This window comes from Oncorhynchus masou, chromosome 5, assembly GCF_036934945.1.
Source record: "Oncorhynchus masou masou isolate Uvic2021 chromosome 5, UVic_Omas_1.1, whole genome shotgun sequence".
NCBI lineage: Eukaryota > Metazoa > Chordata > Actinopteri > Salmoniformes > Salmonidae > Oncorhynchus > Oncorhynchus masou.
Window position 1 is genome coordinate 61,713,737 of NC_088216.1, and position 22,003 is coordinate 61,735,739.

Consider the following 22,003-nt stretch of genomic DNA (forward strand, 5'->3'; position numbering starts at 1 on the left):
GCACAGCCAGAAGAGGACTGGCCCATCCCTCATAGCCTGGTTCCTCTCTAGGTTTCTTCCTAAGTTTTGGCCTTTCTAGGGAGTTTTTCCTAACCACCGTGCTTCTACACCTGCATTGCTTGCTGTTTGGGGTTTTAGGCTGGGTTTCTGTACAGCACTTTGAGATATCAGCTGATGTAAGAAGGTATATATATATAAATAAATTTGATTTCAATTATGCAAGAAATGTCAGTGGAAACGCTTATATGTGCAAATATTGCTATAATAACCATCATATCAAAGTAAACTTGGAGTCACTCGATTACATGTTGTGTGACACTTCCATTACAACTTGTCTTGAATGTATGCAGTTTATTAGGCTACAGATGAAATAAGTTATGATGAAAGTATAAATATCAAGGGTCTCATTGTGGTGACATGATCATCGATGCTTGCTGCCTTTTAACAAATAATATTAATCTAGCTCTTTCGACAATAATAATCTCATCATGTATGTAGGCCAGGGTTACCCAACTCCCCAACTTGTTGTATCCCCAGACAAACTCACCTGATTCAACTCATTGAGGGCTTGATGATTAGTTGACACGTTGAATCAGGTGTGCTTGTCCGGGGCTACAACAAAGATGTGTGCTGTTGGGGGTACATAAGGACTTGACTTGGGAAACACTGATGTAGGCTATACCCGCAAGGTGTTGGCTAGAGCGTACATGCCAGCCAATACCAGGGTGTGAGCTATATAACTAAAAATTTCTTGTGATAAAACCATAGTAGAGTTGAACATGCAATGGAAACCCACTTAACTTGTATTTGTTATTCTGTACATGGGAATTTAACCTCAAAAGGTATTTGCATGTGCACTACGTCATCACGCACAGCCTTTTATCTGTAACAAGTCAGTTTGATAAACTCATCTCTGGTGGGAAAATGCACATACTATTTTCATGCAGATTTTTGAAAATTCACATTAAAATCTGTTCCCAATTGAATGGAAACCTAGCTACAGACAGAAAACAGAAAAATGGATAAGGCTTTTATACATTTCAAAATGGCCTCCTATGGGTTCAAGGTCCAATAACAATGGGAATAAAAAAAAATTAAATTGTGATTGCTGAATGAGTTTCCTTCCCTCAGTCATGACTTGTGACACTATAACTGAAATGAGCTTGAGTGAGCCTAAATTAGCAAATATTTAGGGTATACATTATTTGTTTTACACCCTATAAAATATATTGAATGCCATTACATTGCTGGTGCTGGTATTCGACTGGTACTTGCATTACAACACTGACACACTCTGACTAAAATTGGTACTTCTAATCATATTGAGAAGAATAGGGGGCGCCCCAGACCAGGTTATTGTCTATGTCTGGGACCAATGAATAGGCCTAAAATGTTGCTTAAAAACAATTACATGTTTCTTTCTGATCAAAAGTAGATCCTCATTCAAGGTAATGAATTTCGCCTTTCTCGTGTTATTTGATAATGACTCTTTGGATATGCATACACCCACAGAGTTTATTTGTCACAATACCGAAAAACGAAAACGGCTCCTCTTGACGCTCTTCGACTCCACTCGGACAAACTCGGGCTTAGAAAGTTGGCGTGCTCCCTCCCAGTCCGCCAGTTGCTCGGAGCTCGCGGTTATGCGCGTCTAGCGTAGGATGATTACGCGAGGGCGGTGCCAAGTAGGAGATAAGCGACGACGAGAACCTCACCGGTAGTTGCATCCTTTGCTTTAACCATTTATAAGCACCTTGTTTAGCTACCGTTAGCTGTTTATACCAACCAGCTCACAAAAAATTGCTGTTGTTTTTTTTTGTATGTCCCGAATTCCATTCATATCTGTCAAGAATTCGAAACGGAAAATAAACCACATTATGGAGACGGAGATACACGTGCCTGTGGGGTCGCCGGTAATTCGAAAATTCCCGATTTTCGTGGAGGAACATAACGTAACCGATGGGGCAATGAAGCTGATAAAGCAGCTTCGGCCAGCGTGGGACATAAACCATGTCAAGACCAAGGTAAGTTCGACATCTCTCCACTGAATGATGCGCCAACGCCATGGCCCATCATCATCACTAGCTAGCTAACTAAAGTTAGCATAACTATCAGACCAGTCCAGGGGCCTTGATATATTCCTCGTCCCGTGCATACATTTAAAACATCTATTTCGTGCATCACACTGGCTTTTCTTACATTTAGTTAATTCGTTTGTAGTTATTCAAGCTGAGTTCTAAGCTAGTGGTGTTAGCATTTAACTAGCTGTCAGTCACTACGCCGTTCTTGGAGACTTAAGTCGAATCAACAACGAATGTTCATGTCTGTATTCTGTGCTCCATGGATACGTTGACAAAAAGGTCATACGTCTCCCTTCGTGTGGTGTTCCGGCAGACTAGACGCTTTGTTGCATATTGCTGCCTTTCACAGTTTGGAAAGTGCATTACACATTTGTTCACAGAAGAAATTGCACTGCCGTCTAACTGTATATACTATACTACCAGTCAAAAGTTGACACACCTACTCATTCAAGGGTTTTACTTTAGTTTGACATTTTTTTAAACATTGTAGACTAATAGAGAAGACATCAACTATGAAATAACACACATGGAATCATGTAGTAACCAAAAAAGTGTTAAACAAATCAAAAATTATTTTATATTTGCCTTGATGACAGCTTTGCACAATCTTGGCGTTCTCTCAACCAGCTTCATGAGGTAGTCACCTGGATTTGCATTTAAAGTAGCAGGTGTGCTTTGTTAAAAGGTCATTTGTGGTATTTATTTCCTTAATGTGTTTGAGCCAATCAGTTGTGTTGTGACAAGGTAGGTGAAGTATACAGAAGATAGCCCTATTCGGTAAAAGACCAAGTCCATATTATGACAAGAACGGCACAAATAAGCAAAGAGAATTGACAGTCCATCATTACCTTAAGACACGAAGGTCAGTAAATCCTGAACATTTCAAGAACTTTGAACGTTTCTTCTAGTGCAATCTCAAAACCATCAAGCGCTATGATTAAACTGGCTGTCATATGAGGACCGCCACAGGAAAGGAAAACTCAGTTACCTCTGCAGAGGATAAATTCGTTAGTTACCATCCTCAGAAATTGCAGCCCAAATAAATGCTTCAGAGTTCAAGTAACAGACACATCTCAACAACAACTGTTCAGAGGAGACTGCGTGAATCAGGCCTTCATGGTCGAATTGGTGCAAATAAACCACTAAAAGGACACCAATAAGAAGAAGATGCTTGTGCCAAGAAACGCAAGCAATAGACAGTAGACCAGTGTAAATCTGTCCTTTGGTCTGATGAGTCCAAATTTGAGATTTTTGGTTCCAACCGTGTCTTTGTGAGATGCAGAGTAGGTGAACAAATGATCTCTGCATGTGTTGTTCCCACCGTGAAGCACGGAGGTGGTGTGGTGGTGCTTTGTTAGTAACACTGTCAGTGATTTATTTAGAATACAAGGCACACTTAACCAGCATGGCTACCACAGTATTCCGCAGCGATATGCCATCCCATCTGGTTTGTGCTTAGTGGGACTATCATTTGTTTTTCAACAGGACAATGACCCAACACACCTCCAGGCTGTGTAAGGGCAATTTGACACAAAAGGCAAGTGGAGTGCTGAATCAGATGACCTGACCTCCACAATCCACCGACCCAAACCATCTCAATTGGGTTGAGGATGAGTTGGACCGCGGAGGGAAGGAAAGCAGCCAACAAATGCTCTGCATACGTGGGAACTCCTTCAAGACTGTTGGAAAAGCATTCCAGGTGAAGCTGAGAAAGCCAAGAGTGGGTCCTGTGTGGCTCAGTCGGTAGAGCATGGCGAGCATGGAGCATGGCGCTTACAACGCCAAGCGTCGTGGGTTCGATTCCCGCTGGGGCCACCCATATGTAAAAGTAGTGGCCCCAGCCGACTTGTAAGTCGCTTTGGACAAAAGCGTCTGCTAAATGGGATATATAAGAGTGCAAAGCTATCATCAAGGCAAAGGGTGGCAACTTTGAAGAATCTAAAATATAACATATATTTTGATTTGTTGAACACTTTTTTTTTTTTGGTTACTACATGATTCCATATGTGTTATTTCATAGTTTTGATGTCTTCACTGCCATTTTACAATGTAGAAAATATTAAACTAAATAAACCCTTGAATGGGTAGGTGTATTGTGTGTGTGTATATATACTACTATCCCTAACACTACTTGGCCCCAACAGATCTTACACCAGGCCGTCAGCCTGGGAAGCTAGAACCCCTTCTGTCAAAACCCCTTGTAGTTTTTCTGCATTAAAACTTCTTGGCGCACCCATCCCTTTAGCGGGATCATTTTCATCAACACCCCCTGAATTGCAGCGCGCCAAATTAAATTACTAAAAATATTTAATTTTCATGAAATCACAAGTGCAATATAGCAAAACACAGCAAAGCTTTTTGTTAATCGACCTGGCGTGTCAGATTTGAATACAGCTTTTCGGCGAAAGCATAACAAGTGTTTATGTAAGAACATCTCTCTCCTTAGACAAAATATTATGAACACTAGCAGCCAAGTAGATTGGTCACGAAAGTCAGAAAAGCAAAAGATTAAATCGCTTACCTTTGACCTTCAGATGTTTGCACTCACGAGACTCCCAGTTACACAATAAATGTTCCATAAAGATTACTTTTATATCCAAAATATCTCCATTTGTTTGGCGCGTTATGTTCAGAAATCCACAGGCTCGAGCGGTCACGACAACGCAGATGAAAATTCCAAATAGCATCCGTAATGTCCACAGAAACATGTCAAACGGTTTTCATAATCAATCCTCAGGTTGTTTTAAAAATATATAATCGATAATATATCAACTGGTACTGTCGCTTTTTCAATAGGCAGTTAACCCGCTGTTCCTCGGCCGTCATTGAAAATAAGAATTTGTTCTTAACTGACTTGCCTAGTTAAATAAAGTTAAAATAAAATAAAAATATATATAATCAATGCGGTGCCTGTTAATTTATCATCGAATCACAGCCTACTTCGCCAAACGGGTGATGATTTAACAAGATCATTCGCGAGAAAAGCACTGTTGCACCAATGTACCTAACCATAAACATCAATGCCTTTCTTAAAATAAATACACAAGTATATATTTTTAAACCTGCATATTTAGTTAAAAGAAATTCATGTTTGCAGGCAATATTATCTAGGGAAATTGTCACTTCTCTTGCGTTCAGTGCAATCAGAGTCAGGGTATATGCAGCAGTTTAGACTGTCTGGCTCATTGCAAACTGTGTGAAGACCATTTCTTACTAACAAAGACTGTAATTTGTCAGAATTTTACATAATTATGACATAACATTGCACAACCTTCAATGTAACAGCAATATTTAGACTTGGGATGCCCCCTGTTCGATAAAATACGGAACGGTTTCGTATTTCACTGAAATAATAAACGTTTTTGAAATTATAGCTTCCAGATTTGACCATATTGACCATATTAATGACCTACGGCTTGTATTTCTGTGTTTATTATAATTAAGTCTATAATTTGACTGTGGTCTGAGCGATGGTAGGCAGCAGCAGGCTGGTAAGCATTCATTCAAACAGCGCTTTCCTGCGTTTGCAATGCTTGAAGCAGAGCCCTTTTTATGACTACAAGCCTATCAACTCCTGAGATTAGGCTGGCAATACTATAGTGCCAATAAGAACATCCAATAGTCAAAGGTATATGAATTACAAATGGTATAGAGAGAAATAGTCCTATAATAACTACAATTTAAACCTTCTTAACTGGGAATATTGAATACTCGTTAATAGGAACCACCAGCTTTCATATGTTCTCATGTTCTGAGGAAGGAACTTAAATGTTAGCTTTTTTACATGGCACATATTGCACTTTTACTTCTCCAACACTGTTTTTGTATTATTTAAACCAAATTGAACATGTTTCATTATTTATTTCAGACTAAATTGATTTTATTAATGAATTATAGTAAGTGTTCATTCAGTATTGTTGTAATTGTCATTTATATATATATGACAATTACAACAATACTGAATAAACACTTACTATAATTCATTAATAAAATCAATTTAGTCTGAAATAAATATATATATAGATATATCTTTTGAATAATCGGTATCTGCTTTTTTTGGTCCTCCAATAATCGGTATCGGCGTAGAAAAATCATGTTCGGTTGACCTCTAGTCTGCATCGCACCAAACAGCGTGCATCACTTACACAGGGTTCCCCAACTTCAGCTGATCCACCTTAACACGGAACCCAAACCGGCTGTGCACGTGCGCCATCGTACAGGAATGTATTTTGTCCCCCCACACCAAACTCTGATCACAACACGCAGGTTAAAATATCAAAACAAACTCTGAACTAGAGGTCGGTCGATTAATCAGAATGGCCGATTTTAATTAGGGCAGATTTCAAGTTTTCATAACAATCGGAAATCAGTATTTTTGGGTGCTGATTATTAAATAAATAATAATAAAAACATTTTTTTTATTTGATTTACTTACCTAAATATCTGGCTGAGCGGTGGTAGGCAGAAGCAGACGCGTAAACATGAATTCAAACAGCACTTTCATGCGTTTTTGCCAGCAGCTCTTCGTTGTGTGTCAAGCATTGCACTGTTTTTGACTTCAAACCTATCAACTCCCAAGATGAGATGAGGCTGGTGTGACCGAAGTGAAATGGCCGGCTAGTTAGCGCGCGCTAGTAGCGTTTCAAACTTCACTCGCTCTGAGCCTTGGGGTGGTTGTTTCCCTTGCTCTGCTTGGGTAACGCTTCGATGTGGTGGCTGTTGTCGTTGTGTTGCTGGTTCGAGCCCAGGGAGGAGCGAGGAGAGGGACGGAAGCTATACTGTTACACTGGCAATACTAAAGTGCCTATAAGAACATCCAATAGTCAAAGGTTAATGAAATACAAATGGTATAGAAGGAAATAGTCCTATAACTACAACCTACAACTTCTTACCTGGGAATATTGAAGACTCATGTTAAAAAGAACCACCTGCTTTCATATGTTCTCATGTTCTGAGCAAGGAACTGAAATGTTAGCTTTCTTACATAGCATGTATTGCACTTTTACTACTCCATCACTTTGTTTTTGCATTATGGGGCGGCAGGGTAGCCTAGTTGTTAGTGTTGAACTAGTAACCGGAAGGTTGCAAGTTCAAACCCCTGAGCTAACAAGGTACAAATCTGTCGTTCTGCCCCTGAACAGGCAGTTAACCCACTGTTCCTAGGCCGTCATTGAAAATAAGAATTTGTTCTTAACTGGCTTGCCTAGTTAAATAAAGGTAAAAAAAATAAAATGTTTTAACCAAATTGAACATGTTTCATTATTCACTTGAGGCTAAATTGATTTTATTGATATTAAGTTAAAATAAGTGTACATTCAGTATTGTTGTTGTCATTATTATAAATAAATAAATATCGGCCAATTAATCGTTATCGGCTTTATTGGTCCTCCAATAATCGTTATCGGTGCTGAAAAATCATAATCGGTCGAAACTCTACTCTAAACCAATTACATTAATTTGGGGACATGTCGAAAAGCATTAAACATTTTTGCTATTTTACCTGAAATGCACAAGGTCCTATATCAGATTAACTCTGACAATTAATCCACACATAAAATGGTCAACCGAATCAGTTCTAGTCATCTTTCCTCCTTCCAGGTTTTTTCTTCTTTGAACTTATATGGTGATTGGCATCTAAACTTTCATAGTATTACCACGACGACCGACAACACTGTTCGTCTTTCAATCACCCACGTGGGTTTAACCAATGAGGAGATTCATGTGGGTAACTGCTTCCATAAACCAATGAGGAGATGGGAGAGGCAAGACTTGTACCGCGACCTGCGTCACTAATAGAACTGACTTCTATTTTAGCCCTTGGCAACGCAGACGCTCGTTGAAGCAATAATTTAATAATATAGATTCCAAAATGTATATTGCATGATCGCGCACAGCACGCGAGCGGTGTAGTCAGGGTATAACGCTCAACCTCACCCCAGTTATCATTCCTTTCAGTGGCGCTCTACTCCGGAGATCAAAGCAGGACACCACTTTTGTCCAGAGACTCGAAACGAATAGCACCCTCTCCATCTGAGCAGCAGACACACCTCTGGGTACTTTGACCGAATTGACAGACCCCAACTTGTTCTTCACCCAGCCTGATACCACAAACAAATCAGCCAAAAGGCATGGATCCACGTTCTCTGTGAATCGTATTCCCACTGGGCCAGAGTCGTCTCAGGCATTTTCCTGATCATTTGGGTGGCTTGGAAGCCTTCACCTCACCTGACGACGTAGGTTCTTTCTCCTAATTTTTGTCAAGATCAATTTCAAGTTCACTCTGTCGACTGGCCAGGGTCTTCTGGTGCGTAAAATGCATTTTTCTCTCCTGTACTTGATTCAAAGGAGAAAGTACTCTGCTTATATTTCAGTCAGTTCGGGTTTGGACCTCGTGCCTTTTTGCCTCACTTCTACTTGCCATCCACCCATTACCTCGCCTTGTCCTCGGACATGACTTCCATCTCCGTTTGGGACTTCAGGAAACTTAGTATTGAGTCGCCCACTGATGCCATGCTTGCTCATCCAGACGTCGTTCCAGAACAACTCCATCTGAGTGAAGCATCATTCATACCTTTACCTTTCAAGATGTGGCATATTTTAAGAACGTGTTTGAAGGACACAGTTAAGTTGTAGCAAAGATGACTACTGATGGGTTGTTATAAACATTGCTTTTAGAACTGAATAGATTCCAAATGAAACGAGACTCTCAGATGCAGATTGCATGTTTCATGTCTGAATGCCATTTTTAATTCATCATTAAATCTTGATTAGCAGCATAGCAAAATGATCATTCAATTTTTTTTGTTTTCTCCACAAAACTCCTTCGAGACTTCAGTCAAATAGTTTGATTGGACAAGATGTCACATCTAAATGGACGAATGTGAAAGCTGTATTTTCAGGAGAGCACAAAGTGGTTGTATCAAACGGTTCTGGCCCCACTGATTGAGGGAGCTCCTTCGATATCAGAGACATGCTCACAAACGATTTATCAGACATTGACACTTACACACGTTATTCACAACATATCAAGGAAGATATCTGTGCAAAAATATTTCAATTTAATTCAGTTGATCAAAATGTCATGATTATAAAGCGAACACCAGAGTGAACAGTCAACAATCTCATTTGCATTCCCCACTGCCTCAATAGCTTCACTTAAGTACAGCCACTTTGTAAGCTGTCCTCTCAGATAAGATGGGCAGTGTAGTGGCAAAACAGTGTGCGTTTCCAGACTGTTTCAGTACCCTGTGAGTCACCATTGTCAGATAACCACATCATATCTCCATCCTTAATCGACTCACTTCTGATCCCCGACAAACACCTAACTTTGGCTTCACGCACACACCCACATAAGACACAACTCACCCCCAGCTACACTCACATACCCACATAAGACACAACTCACCCCCAGCTACACTCACATACCCACATAAGACACAACTCACCCCCAGCTACACTCACATACCCACATAAGACACAACTCACTCTCAGCTACACACTCACATACCCACATAAGACACAACTCACCCCCAGCTACACTCACATACCCACATAAGACACAACTCACTCTCAGCTACACACTCACACACCCACATAAGACACAACTCACACTCAGCTACACACTCACACACCCACATAAGACACAACTCACTCTCAGCTACACACTCACACACCCACATAAGACACAACTCACTCATCTCCATACCAACTGGAGTTATGATGTCCATTGATAGACACTCTTACTGACAGTTGTGGCTGCTTTGTGGGATGTATTGTTGTCTCTACCTTCTTGCCCTTTGTGCTGTTGTCAGCCCAATAATGTTTATACCATGTTATGCTGCTGCAATGTGTTGCTACCATGTTATCATGTTGTGTTGTTGCCTTGCTATGTTGTTGTCTTAGGTCTCTCTTTATGTAGTGATGTGTGTTTGGTACTATATTTTTAATCCCTGTCACCGCGGGAGGCTTTTTGCCTTTTGGTAGGCGTCATTGTAAATAATAATTTATTCTTAACGGACTTTCCTAGTTAAATAAATATACCTAGGCCTATTTCTGACCCTGTGTGATGTCTTCCACGTTTAGGGTTCCTGTCAGGGAAAGGGGAAATGCATTATTCACTGGCACTAAGCAGTAGGTAGGCCTGCTATCGGGTGACTCTTGTATCTTGTCAGCTGTTTTATGGCAATGTGTTTGTGACGTATGATGATGACATTAATGGTACATGACACAATGGTTTCTTTCGGGCCGTGAAGAGCAGGGATGATAAACCCAAAATTACCGACACTGTTTACTCAGGTCATTATCAGTGATTTTTGCTGCACAACATTCCTGTAGATTGTTCGAAAACCATTATTCGGTCAACAGTAATGGCGTATGCATTATGTTGATTCCTGCTATGAAAGTATCTCTGTCCCTGTTTGGCTGTCGGCTGCCTACTCTCATTCCCCCTACTCACTCTGTGCATTCTGAGAAGCAGGACTGTTGCTAAAAATGCTATTGCGGGGGAAAATGCAGTGTTATTGTTTACTCCAATTGGTGGTAGGGTTTGTGGGGAATAATAAAGGTTTATTCTAAAAATAAAAATAGAAAAAATAAGTGTGTATATAGATAGATATATGGCGGATTGGAGATGATGCAGACATTCCATTGATGGAAGCAACAATCTTTCTGCAATATTAAGCTGATCCACACCTTTAAAAAATGCTGTTGCGGGGAAAAATGCTTTCAAAGCAACTACAGTTGTTCTGGAAAGTTTTTGTAAGACATTTGCCTACATTTACTGATTACTCAATTAGACTACATGGCTAGCAACAATGTCATATTTAGAGTTAGCAATCTAGCTAAGGGTTTCGAGTTCCCACTTCCTCAGGTGGTGAGTAATGTAGCATACAGGTCAATAAGCACAAAGATGTTAGCAAATTCTCTGAAGAGCTAAAAATAAATCTGATCATTCTGGATCCTATTTTGGCAGGTTGCACATGAAAATATCAATCATGCATTTCCTGGATATGTTAGCTTACTTTTTTAATCATCGGCTACCATCTCACTTGTCTGACTTTGCACTGGCAAAAAAAAAAAATTGTAGCGCCCTACTGCTAATGTAAAGTAACTATCCATTTAAGAAATGTTTCATCGTTGTGTTATCCAGCAAAATAGTTACCTTTATCGCGATATGACTTTTTTTTATGGTTGTCGTGAAAAATTTACTGGGATGTGGATTTGTGGCCATATCGCCCAGCTCTTGGGCCTTGCTAGTGAGACTAACTTCCCACTCTTGCCTAGTGCTGACAAACTTAGACATGTCTAACCCCAGTCATCCTGTGTTTGGTACATTGAGGCCAGAATGTGACTGTCTCTCAGCTGTGTGTGCTTAATCTGGGTTTGCCCCCCCCCCGGCTGCCCTGTGACTGAGAACGTGATACTGTTGACCTCCCAACACAGCTTTTCTCAATGGGAGCCAGCCAAACAGGCTTTGTCCCGCTGCCTTTGTCCCTGTAACCCACACAGCCTAATACAGCCCCCACCAGGCATGGGTCCGTGCGAGAGAGATGGAAGACAAACTGAGCGAGAGTGGGAGGACAGACTGAGTGGTAGACTTATACAGATGGAGAGCTGGGAGGACGTGTGAGAAACTAGTTGGAGGGGAAGGTTGGGGGGGGTTACTGGATCTGAACTGACTGAGCCACCTGGACAGGATTTGGAGGGGGTCGGGGGGTTTTCTGTTACTGTAAATATCTAGTGTCCAGTCCCAAACATCCTGCCCTCTGTCCCTACAAACACCAGAACCTACCAACACCCCAGTCACATCCCATTCCCATCACATTTGACCTGCTTATTATCACACATTAATGCCATGTGGCCTTCTGCCAATTCTGATGTGTGTGTGTGTGTGTGCAAGAGATACTTCATATATTTTGCGCGTTTGACTGTCTATGGCCTCATGAATGGCTAGAAACGGAGAGAATGGTTCAGTCTCAACAGAGAAGATCAATGCTCTGGAGAACATTTTTTAATTTGTAGCCACAATAAAGTGATAGCCTACTAAGATATGCAGACGTTCTGTTCTCATTCAAAGAACACGTCACCTAAAACAGAATGTTGGTTAATAATTATCCCAGTTGTGTTGGAGCTTATTGCCTGTGATACGTGGAGAAACTCCCACACACTGAGACACGATGATCACAGGTCATAGTGGTGCATTGTGTTCTGGGTCTGTGTAGACTGTCACGGGATAATGCGGGATACGTGTGTGTGGTCATAACATGGTGCCGGTGTGCCCAGCTCTCTGGTCAACCATGCTAGGAATGCCAGCTATGTAGGGGTGGGCGGCCAGAGAGCGGGCCAGTGTGGATGGGGCTATTCGCTCTGCAATCTCTAGTTTTGGGGATGGATATCTGCCCACTGTAAAATCACTGTCCACATTCCAGAGAGCATGAATATGGTAAGTTATTAGCCATTGGGTGGATCTCAATGGTCAGAAAGGAGATGGGGAAAGAAAGCCACATGTAACTAAAGACCAGACATGCAGACCATGACTTCCTGTGTGTTACTTTCTCCCCCAACAGTAGTCATTGAATGAAGTGGCTGGCAATGCAAACAGCTTCCTTGTCTGGGTGCCGTTAAACAAGTAGCCTAGCTGGAAAGTCCTTGCCCTTTGGCCCAGTTGTCCAGCTTCAGTATAGACATTACCCAGAATACTGTACCTATCTCAACTCATAAGATAAGCTAGTCAGACCTTCTAGGAAATGACTGTTGTGACTCCCTCAACCTTCTCATGGTCATCAAGGCCTATGCTTCCTGATATGACTGCTGGCAAGGACAGGCTTATGCCTCAACTGACCTAGTGACGGTTAACTAGAGTAGACTAAACTATACCTTCACTGGATACCTAGTCAGTGTCTTCCCCATTTAACCCAACCCTCTGAATCAGAGAGGTGGGGGGGGGGGCTGCCTTAATGGACATCCACATCATCAGCGCCCGGGGAACAGTGGGTTAACTGCCTTGCTCAGGGACAGAACGACAGACTTTAACCTTGTCGGCTCAGGGGATTCCATCCAGCAACCTTTTGGTTACTGGCCCAACACCCCTAACCGTCAGGCTACCTGATGCATTTTTGCTGTATTAATCTCCCTCCCTCCCTTTCTCAGCTCTTCACTGATGGGACCACTAATAAGCTGGTGGGTTGTTATGTGGATGCCAGTCCAGAGGACGTGGTTCTGGTGCGTGTGTATGGGAACAAGACGGAGCTGATCGTCGACCGAGACAACGAGCTCAAGAGCTTCCAGGTGCACCTCACACGTTCTCAAGAGCTTCCTGGTTCGCAAACACACACACACCGTATACAGTTCACACATTTGACACTTCAGAGCGTTTCACTATCAAACTCAGGAACTAAGGGCATCTATACTGGTAGCCAAGTTCAACTCCCTGTGCTTGGACCCATATGCAGGCTACTTCCTGGTGTGTCTTATGAGGTCATCAGTGTCTAATCCTTTGCATGTCTTTCTAGGTGCTACATGCTAACGGCTGTGCGCCGCGCCTCTACTGCACCTTCCAGAATGGCCTCTGCTACGAGTTCATGCAGGGGGACGCCCTCGGAACACAGGACGTCAGGGACCCGATCTTACTCAGGTGAGGACATTTTACTAGAAAACCATCTTCAAGCTGATCCTGGTATATGTCTAGTCTGCAGGGAAAGCCTGGTTTGATGTGTAAATATACAAGCTCCTAGCGTAGCTGACTGCTAATGAGTCCAGGGGGACTGCGACTCTAGGCAGTCCTAAGCCCTGTTGGCTGCACCATGGAACTACAATAAGAACTGTGTTGAGTAAACGCCATTTAAAAGGCCAAAAAACAGTCAAGTAAACTACTTTTTCATTGATCAGAACAGGATGCAGGACACAAATCTATTTTTGGGGGATAGGAGTCATTCCGTAATGATTGTCTATTTCATCATACTTGCAGAATGATGTATTGTGTGTTTGTGTGTCCTCAGGCTAATATCCAGGGAGATGGCTCGTATCCATGCCATCCACGCACATAACGGCTGCATCCCCAAACCCAACCTGTGGATCAAGATGAGGAAATATTTCTCTCTGGTCGCCACCGAGTTCACCGAGCAAGCCTCCAACGCCAGGTAAGAGGAACCTGAACACAATACTCTACCAGTTAACCTGAACACAATACTCTGTACCAGTTAACCTGAACACACACGCAAACACACACTTTGGCCCCCTCTTACTCAAGAAGGTATTTTCTTAAAACAGTTTACTGTTCATATATGTGCTGGCCAGCTGTCTCCCAGTCCTGTCCTCAATGCCTGGATCTGCTATTAAGTCCTCTATACAGACTCCTATATAAGTGCGATCATAACAACAGGTGGATTATGGAGGCGGAGGTATGCACTGGGATAACAGATGTTTGCATACCACTTATCAGCCTGCCTAGAATGCCTGGGTAATGTAGCGAGCTAATGCGTCAGCCAGCCTGCCTGCACTGTACAAACACACACACACACATGTAGACTCAACAAGTGTGCCCCAACCAGCACTGTCAGAGGAGGCTTCTGTCTTCTTGTGGGTGGGTACTGGCTGCTGCTCTACCCAGCCAACAGCAGAGATCTGGGCAGGCAGGGAGAAGAGAGCTGGGTGAGGCTCTGGGGACTTGGCCACTCAGTTGGCGAGAGGTGGCCTAGGTAGATGGTCCTCGGTGGTGATAGGCCATGGGGAGGTAGGTTACTGCTAGTATTGAGCAGTCCATCCAGTAGTTGCTGTACTACTAGTGGAAGAAGGTTAGAGGTGGGAGGCCCTAAACAGAGGGGTGAGTTAACACACTGGGAGTCGGTCAATCTTCTGGATGAACGCTTCAAGCCCATTACCACACAGGACAGTGTCCGTTTCCCCTAAGCACTGCTCCACTGGGCACTCTGACTCTACACAGTATACACACACGCACTCCGTGTCTGATTTTAAACATTATCCTTTTAAGATAAAGACTAGCAATAAACGAACTTACTCCCCACGTCCTCCTGTCTCCCCACTTCCTCCTGTCGTCTCTCCCTTCCTGCCATCTCTCCCTTCCTCCTGCCTCCCCCCATCTCTCCAGGATCCAGCAGGAGGTGCCCAGCCAGGCAGTGTTGGAGCAGGAGATGGTGTGGATGAAGGAGCACTTGTCTCAGCTGGGCTCTCCTGTGGTGCTCTGTCACAACGACCTGCTCTGCAAGAATATCATCCACAACAGCAAAGAAGGTGAGATGTCATCAGTTTAGAACATCATCCTCAACAGCAAAGAAGGTGCGATATGTCATCAGTTTAGAACATCATCCTCAACAGCAAAGAAGGTGAGCTATGTCATCAGTTTAGAACATCATCCTCAACAGCAAAGAAGGTGAGCTATGTCATCAGTTTAGAACATCATCCTCAACAGCAAAGAGGGTGAGATATGTCATCAGTTTAGAATATCATCCTCATCATCCACAACAGCAAAGAAGATGAGATATGTCATCAGTTTAGAACATCATCCTCAACAGCAAAGAGGGTGAGATATGTCATCAGTTTAGAATATCATCCTCATCATCCACAACAGCAAAGAAGATGAGATATGTCATCAGTTTAGAACATCATCCTCAACAGCAAAGAGGGTGAGATATGTCATCAGTTTAGAACATCATCCTGCCCAGCCAGGCAGTGTTGGAGCAGGAGATGGTGTGGATGAAGGAGCACTTGTCTCAGCTGGGCTCTCCTGTGGTGCTCTGTCACAACGACCTGCTCTGCAAGAATATCATCCACAACAGCAAAGAAGGTGAGATGTCATCAGTTTAGAACATCATCCTCAACAGCAAAGAGGGTGCGATATGTCATCAGTTTAGAACATCATCCTCAACAGCAAAGAAGGTGAGTTATGTCATCAGTTTAGAACATCATCCTCAACAGCAACGAAGGTGAGCTATGTCATCAGTTTAGAACATCATCCTCAACAGCAAAGAAGGTGAGTTATGTCATCAGTTTAGAACATCATCCTCAACAGCAAAGAGGGTGAGCTATGTCATCAGTTTAGAATATCATCCTCATCATCCACAACAGCAAAGAAGATGAGATATGTCATCAGTTTAGAACATCATCCTCAACAGCAAAGAGGGTGAGATATGTCATCAGTTTAGAACATCACCCAGGTGATCATCCACAAACTCGCATCATCCACTTAATTATAACATCCAAATGTTACTGATTCCAAACTCTCCATTTTCTCCAGGCCATGTCCGGTTCATAGACTATGAATACTCTAGTTACAACTATCAGGCCTTTGACATCGGGAACCACTTCAACGAATTTGCTGGTAAGAGGAGATACATGGTCTGTATCTTAGTCATGGTGTGTGTGTGTATATATGTGTGTGTATATGTATGTAATGTGTGTGTGAACCTGTGTGTTTACAGGTATGAGTGAGCTGGACTATGGGCTGTATCCTAGCCGTGAGATGCAGCTGGAGTGGCTGCGTGTGTATCTGCAGGCGTACAAACTGTCCACTAAGAAAGGAGAGGAGGTCAGCGACAGAGAGCTGGAGAGACTCTACATACAGGTCAACAAGTTTGCTCTGGTGCGGAACATACACTCTCTCTCTCTATCAGATGACTTGGTAGATGCTGGGCTGAAACTTTGATTAGTTTGACCCTGTCTAACCTTTGACCTCTCTGTAGGCATCACACTTCTTCTGGGGCTTCTGGGCACTCATCCAGGCCAAGTACTCCTCCATCGATTTTGACTTCCTGGGGTAAGTGTGTGTTTGTGTGTAATGGTCTCCTGTGAAGTGATGTTAAAAGCTGTTGGTCTGCCTGTCTGTCTGCCTGTCTGTCTGCCTGTGGTGCATGTGAGTGAAAGGGATCATTTAATGTGGATGACAGACTGAAAGACAAACCCTGCAGCACGGTCAAGCTCTGTGGTACTACAGTTTCCACTACACAGTTTCCACTACACAGTTTCCACAAACACACACGCAGAGAAAGCTGACCAGTAGAGAAAGAGGGGAGAGGGCCTGTGAAAAGAGAAATGATGGCGTAGAGAGTGAAAGCGGTCTCGTCTTGGGCCTGCAGAGGTGAAACTGACCCTGGTGGTTTGAGTGTCTGCAACCCAATCAGTCCTGCAGTGATGACAGAACTGCCCCCCCCCCCCCCCCCCGGTCACCTGTATGAATGACATCTTGCTCTTGACAGTTTAACAACCAGTCAATTGGAGCTGTCTGTGCTATTGTTATGGCTGCTATTGGATACTTGGTGCTCTCATTAAGTCAAAATGGAACTTTCTTCCGCTCTCTTTCAACACTTCCTTTCCCTATTCCCCCCCCCCCCCATCTCTCCTGCAGGTATGCTGTGCTGCGCTTCAACCAATACTTCAAGACCAAACCTGCAGTGATGGCTCTACAGATCCCAGAATGAGAGGAGAAGAGAGGGACCCCATCACTGGCACTGACCAGTGGAGCAGACACACTTTGAGCAGGAGAGGGCTGTGCTGGGGGATGAGGGACAAAAGTTGGGGTTGAGCATTATTAATGGGGTCGAGGGGTAAATAACATTTAGAGGGCCGAGTGTGGATGGACCACAACATTTTTTCCAAACTCGGTCCCTGGCAACAAGCGCAAATACTATTTAATTCCTCTTCAACTGTCCACCTCTGTCTCACCAGTCAAGCTCATCAAGATTCCCCAAAACAGCCAGGGGTGGTCTGTGTGTAAATGTGTCTTTATTTATTTATTCTGTGAAGAATTGATTGACCTACTGATGTAAGATTAATTCCCCAGGCAGACGGGTAGCTGAAACACTAGCTGAGTCCGGGAGCATTTGGTGCCAACATGGAGAACAGGGTGCAGACAGTTCTGTATTTATGGGCTCTGAGTTTTCCCTGTGGTTGTGTTCAAGGCGTGTAGTGTAGGATAGAGGGCAGCCAGCTTGTTCTTAATGTAGGCACTGATCTGAGAGGATTTCTTAAGCAATATGGTCATAGTTTCACCATGAAAATAGTGTATTCATTCAACTCTGATCTACACGAAGTGGCTAGGGGCTGACGTAGAACTGAAGTTTTAGTTGCTTTGCAGTGAAGGTGGCATTGCCGTGTAGGTTAGAGGGGCTAGCCATGGCAAGACAGTGATATGGTCCTTTAATAATGTCTGACAGCAGAGCTGCCTCTGTGGCCAGGAGCAGCTTTGCGTCACTGGTGCTAGACTTTAAACCAGGGCCCTGTTCTCCCTCTGCCTCTTCTCCACCACTTTAGCTTTTATAGTTATGGTGACTCGCTCTGTTAAACTTTGCACTCAGACTACTGTGAAAATCACAACCTCAATCACCCCTGCCTTCCCCAGTATCTGACCCCTCTTCCTCCCCCTTTCTCTCACCTCCCTCTGCCCTTTTACACGTCCTCCTCTCTCGACTCTTTTGATTGGCTGAGGTGGTGGAGGGACTTTTGCCTGAAGTGCACATATTCACTGTAACATCCCAACCTCCATCCATTCAGTCATAACTTCCCTAAAAAGGAGCCAGAATCTTATACAATAGGTTATTGCGTAAACTGTCAGAGCCAGTGCTTCAAAGGGTGTGGAATCACTAACCCCAATGTTGTTCTGACGCTTATCAGGATGTGAGTGAGGTGGCCAAGGACAAGACAGCAGGGTGAAGTCCACACTGAGCCAGCAACCACTTCCTTCTCTGACTGACCAAGGACAAGACAGCAGGGTGAAGTCCACACTGAGCCAGCAACCACTTCCTTCTCTGACTGACCAAGGACAAGACAGCAGGGTGAAGTCCACACTGAGCCAGCAACCACTTCCTTCTCTGACTGACATCATGATCTTTGGGGGAAGTCCACACTGAGCCAGCAACCACTTCCTTCTCTGACTGACATCATGATCTTTGGGGGAAGTCCACACTGAGCCAGCAACCACTTCCTTCTCTGACTGACATCATGATCTTTGGGGGAAGTCCACACTGAGCCAGCAACCACTTCCTTCTCTGACTGACATCATGATCTTTGGGGGAAGTCCACACTGAGCCAGCAACCACTTCCTTCTCTGACTGACATCATGATCTTTGGGGGAAGTCCACACCTTTCTTTATCCCAGTCCCCCCTCCCTTCCTCTCCAGCCCTCTCAGATCAGAAGATCAACATGTAAGGGAAAGTAGAGGAGAGCTGTATTAGGATATCATAAGCCTGTCCTGTGATCCCTGGCTGTCTGCTGTTTCTGACAGGGTTAATAATTCACCAATCTAGGAGGCTGCCAACTCTATGAAGGTGTTGAAGAGAAGGACTGTTGTGACGAGTCACTAGCCATGCTTGCCAGGCCTCTTAGTTCCCCTACACACTCCAAAATGTGTTGTCTGGCTACACGGTGAGACTGATGAGCAGCCTCTTGGCTCTCAGGAGAGCTTGCCTTTTTGTCCCTTGTCACTAGCTGTACAGGCAGGGAGGGTAGATGCCATTTTCACCAGCTCTTGTCCTGGAGAGCTACAGTCTAGACACATGATTCAACTAATCATCATTATCCTGGTTCATTTAATCATGTGTGTTAGTGCTGGGCTGGAACAAACCTGCACACCCTGTAACTGTCCAGGACCAGGGTTTTTGACTACTGGAATAGTGTTAAGCAGAGCATCTGCAACATAGCAGTAGATTGATGCAACAAATGGAAATTACTCTTGATGTAGTATTGTGTCCATTCTATACAGTACATTTCTATCGGCAACATTCCAAACTATTTATGTCATTGAGTCAGCGGAATTGGTTGAGAGAATCTTGTAGTGTTTCCTAAATGGATGGTCAAGGCCCTCTTGTATACATTTTTAAAGGCCGTTATGGACAGAGACGACACTTTGAAAGGCTTCAGGTGAGTCACAGCTCACCACCAACTGTTCTATGTCGGCCCCAGGGTTGAACGAACAGGTGACCAAGTGCAATGAATTCCTGTTTATCGTAGATGTACATATGTGAATATGTTTCCTTTGAGTTGACCGTAACATTTCAGTGAGACTCTTAACTGTATTCCTGTTAGGGTGCATCTCAACTGTCTTAGAGTGGATTCCTTTCCTTCATCTACACTAATAGGAAACAATTAGATGGATGACAAATGAATCCACCATATTGCTTTCATCCTGTTTTCAGACGTGGTGCTTAAGGAGAGATGAGGGAGACTGACCTTAAGAGTATGAGGGAGACACTAGATGGAGACTGACCGTAAGAGTATGAGGGAGACACGAGATGGAGACTGACCGTAAGAGTATGAGGGAGACACGAGATGCAGACTGACCGTAAGAGTATGAGGGAGACACTAGATGGAGACTGACCATAAGAGTATGAGGGAGACACTAGATGGAGACTGACCATAAGAGTATGAGGGAGACACGAGATGCAGACTGACCGTAAGAGTATGAGGGAGACACGAGATGGAGACTTACCGTAAGAGTATGAGGGAGACACTAGATGGAGACTTACCGTAAGAGTATGAGGGAGACACGAGATGGAGACTGACCGTAAGAGTATGAGGGAGACACCAGATGGAGACTGACCGTAAGAGTATGAGGGAGACACGAGATGGAGACTGACCGTAAGAGTACGAGGGAGACACTAGATGGAGACTGACCGTAAGAGTACGAGGGAGACACTAGATGGAGACTGACCGTAAGAGTACGAGGGAGACACGAGATGGAGACTGACCGTAAGAGTATGAGGGAGACAAGGTGGTCGAATGTCAAGATGTTCTATGCACCAAAGCACTCCTGGTGGTCTGTGGTTACATTCAACTAAACTAGTCAGACACTAGATTGCCAAGCTACAACAAACAGAAGTGGCAACATAGGTTAATGGTTGAGATTTGTGATTAGAAAGCAACAGCCTACTTCATGCTAGCATGGCCAGATGACTGTAAATGTCTGCTTCCTGAATGCACAACCAAAAATGACCCTGGGTTTCATGGAAATGCACCCCACTTAAAGTGGTAGACCAACTACGGCAGGCTAGGGCTGCTTTCCAATTCTTAAATATGCCCTTAACTCCCTTCACAAAATGTAAACGATTATGCTTATTGCTACTACTAGTCGTTTTAGAAACTCCCTCCAGCCTAACACCTATCCAATCCTCTCAGATCTTTGAGGGCAAGCCAGCAGGAGCGGGTTCAAGAATCTCAGTGCCCGTAGCTCTACTAGTGAAATCTATAAAGTAGAGTTTTTATACACTCCTACAGCACATGCCTTCACTGGACAAACGTTGGAAGAGCTTTTGAATGTGTCCTAGAATACTTTACATTTGAAGTAAAGGAAGTAAGTTCCCCATTTAGAAAAATAGCCAATAATACACATGTAGGAAGATAAATGTGCACTACTGTGGGACTTGATTTTATTCTTTCAACATAACCCTGTGGATATGTGCTGACTATGGAAGGGTTACATCCTGACAGTGGTATTTGTAGACTAGAGATGTGTTGAAGGGTGTATTCATGTTTTCATTTTACTTTTTCTATATACACACATACCAAAATGGTTAGCTTCATAAGGCTTGCAGTTCATTTGCAAATAACTTAGAAACACTACAGAAAACTAGATTCTACTTTCTCCATATTTTCTTTTTTGACTGTTGAATTTTAGGTGAGTGTAGGGAGTCAGCGGTTGTAAATACTAAGAAATACTGTGAATCTGACTGTGCTGGGGAGAGTAACATTGGTCAGTAAATATTTCCATTAAACGTTGAACTATTTATTGTGTATGTGAGTGACAGAACACCAACCTTGAAGGGGTAATACGTTTTGGCTTCACTAGTTTCCTGCGACCTGTCTGGCCCTGGGAATACCACCAAGGGGCTCCACTACTGAAGATCTCCTCTAAAACACATCCTAATACACTGCTCTGATGACATGAAGTCACCTATCACTGCCATTGCATTTCTAT

At 43.4% G+C, this 22,003-nt stretch overlaps 1 protein-coding gene across 1 annotated transcript; it reads left to right on the plus strand.

Annotated features, from left to right (window-relative positions):
- Window positions 1–1,668: 1,668 nt before the first annotated feature.
- LOC135540051 (ethanolamine kinase 1-like) lies at window positions 1,669–21,812 on the plus strand. Its single transcript, XM_064966369.1, has 9 exons — window positions 1,669–2,024; window positions 13,230–13,367; window positions 13,592–13,713; window positions 14,078–14,218; window positions 15,187–15,329; window positions 16,333–16,416; window positions 16,517–16,677; window positions 16,778–16,851; window positions 17,440–21,812. The coding sequence occupies exons 1-9, from the start codon at window positions 1,821–1,823 to the stop codon at window positions 17,510–17,512; spliced, it is 1,140 nt and encodes a 379-aa protein (XP_064822441.1). The 5' UTR covers window positions 1,669–1,820; the 3' UTR covers window positions 17,513–21,812.
- The last annotated feature ends 191 nt before the right edge of the window (window positions 21,813–22,003 follow it).

Excerpts from the sequence above, each read along its gene's own strand:
- LOC135540051 (XM_064966369.1), top strand. The coding sequence starts at position 1,821 with ATGTCCCGAATTCCATTCATATCTGTCAAGAATTCGAAACGGAAAATA. Across the intron at positions 13,714-14,077 it reads AGGGACCCGATCTTACTCAG|GCTAATATCCAGGGAGATGG; the intron begins GTGAGGACATTT and ends GTGTGTCCTCAG. Across the intron at positions 16,417-16,516 it reads CCACTTCAACGAATTTGCTG|GTATGAGTGAGCTGGACTAT; the intron begins GTAAGAGGAGAT and ends GTGTGTTTACAG.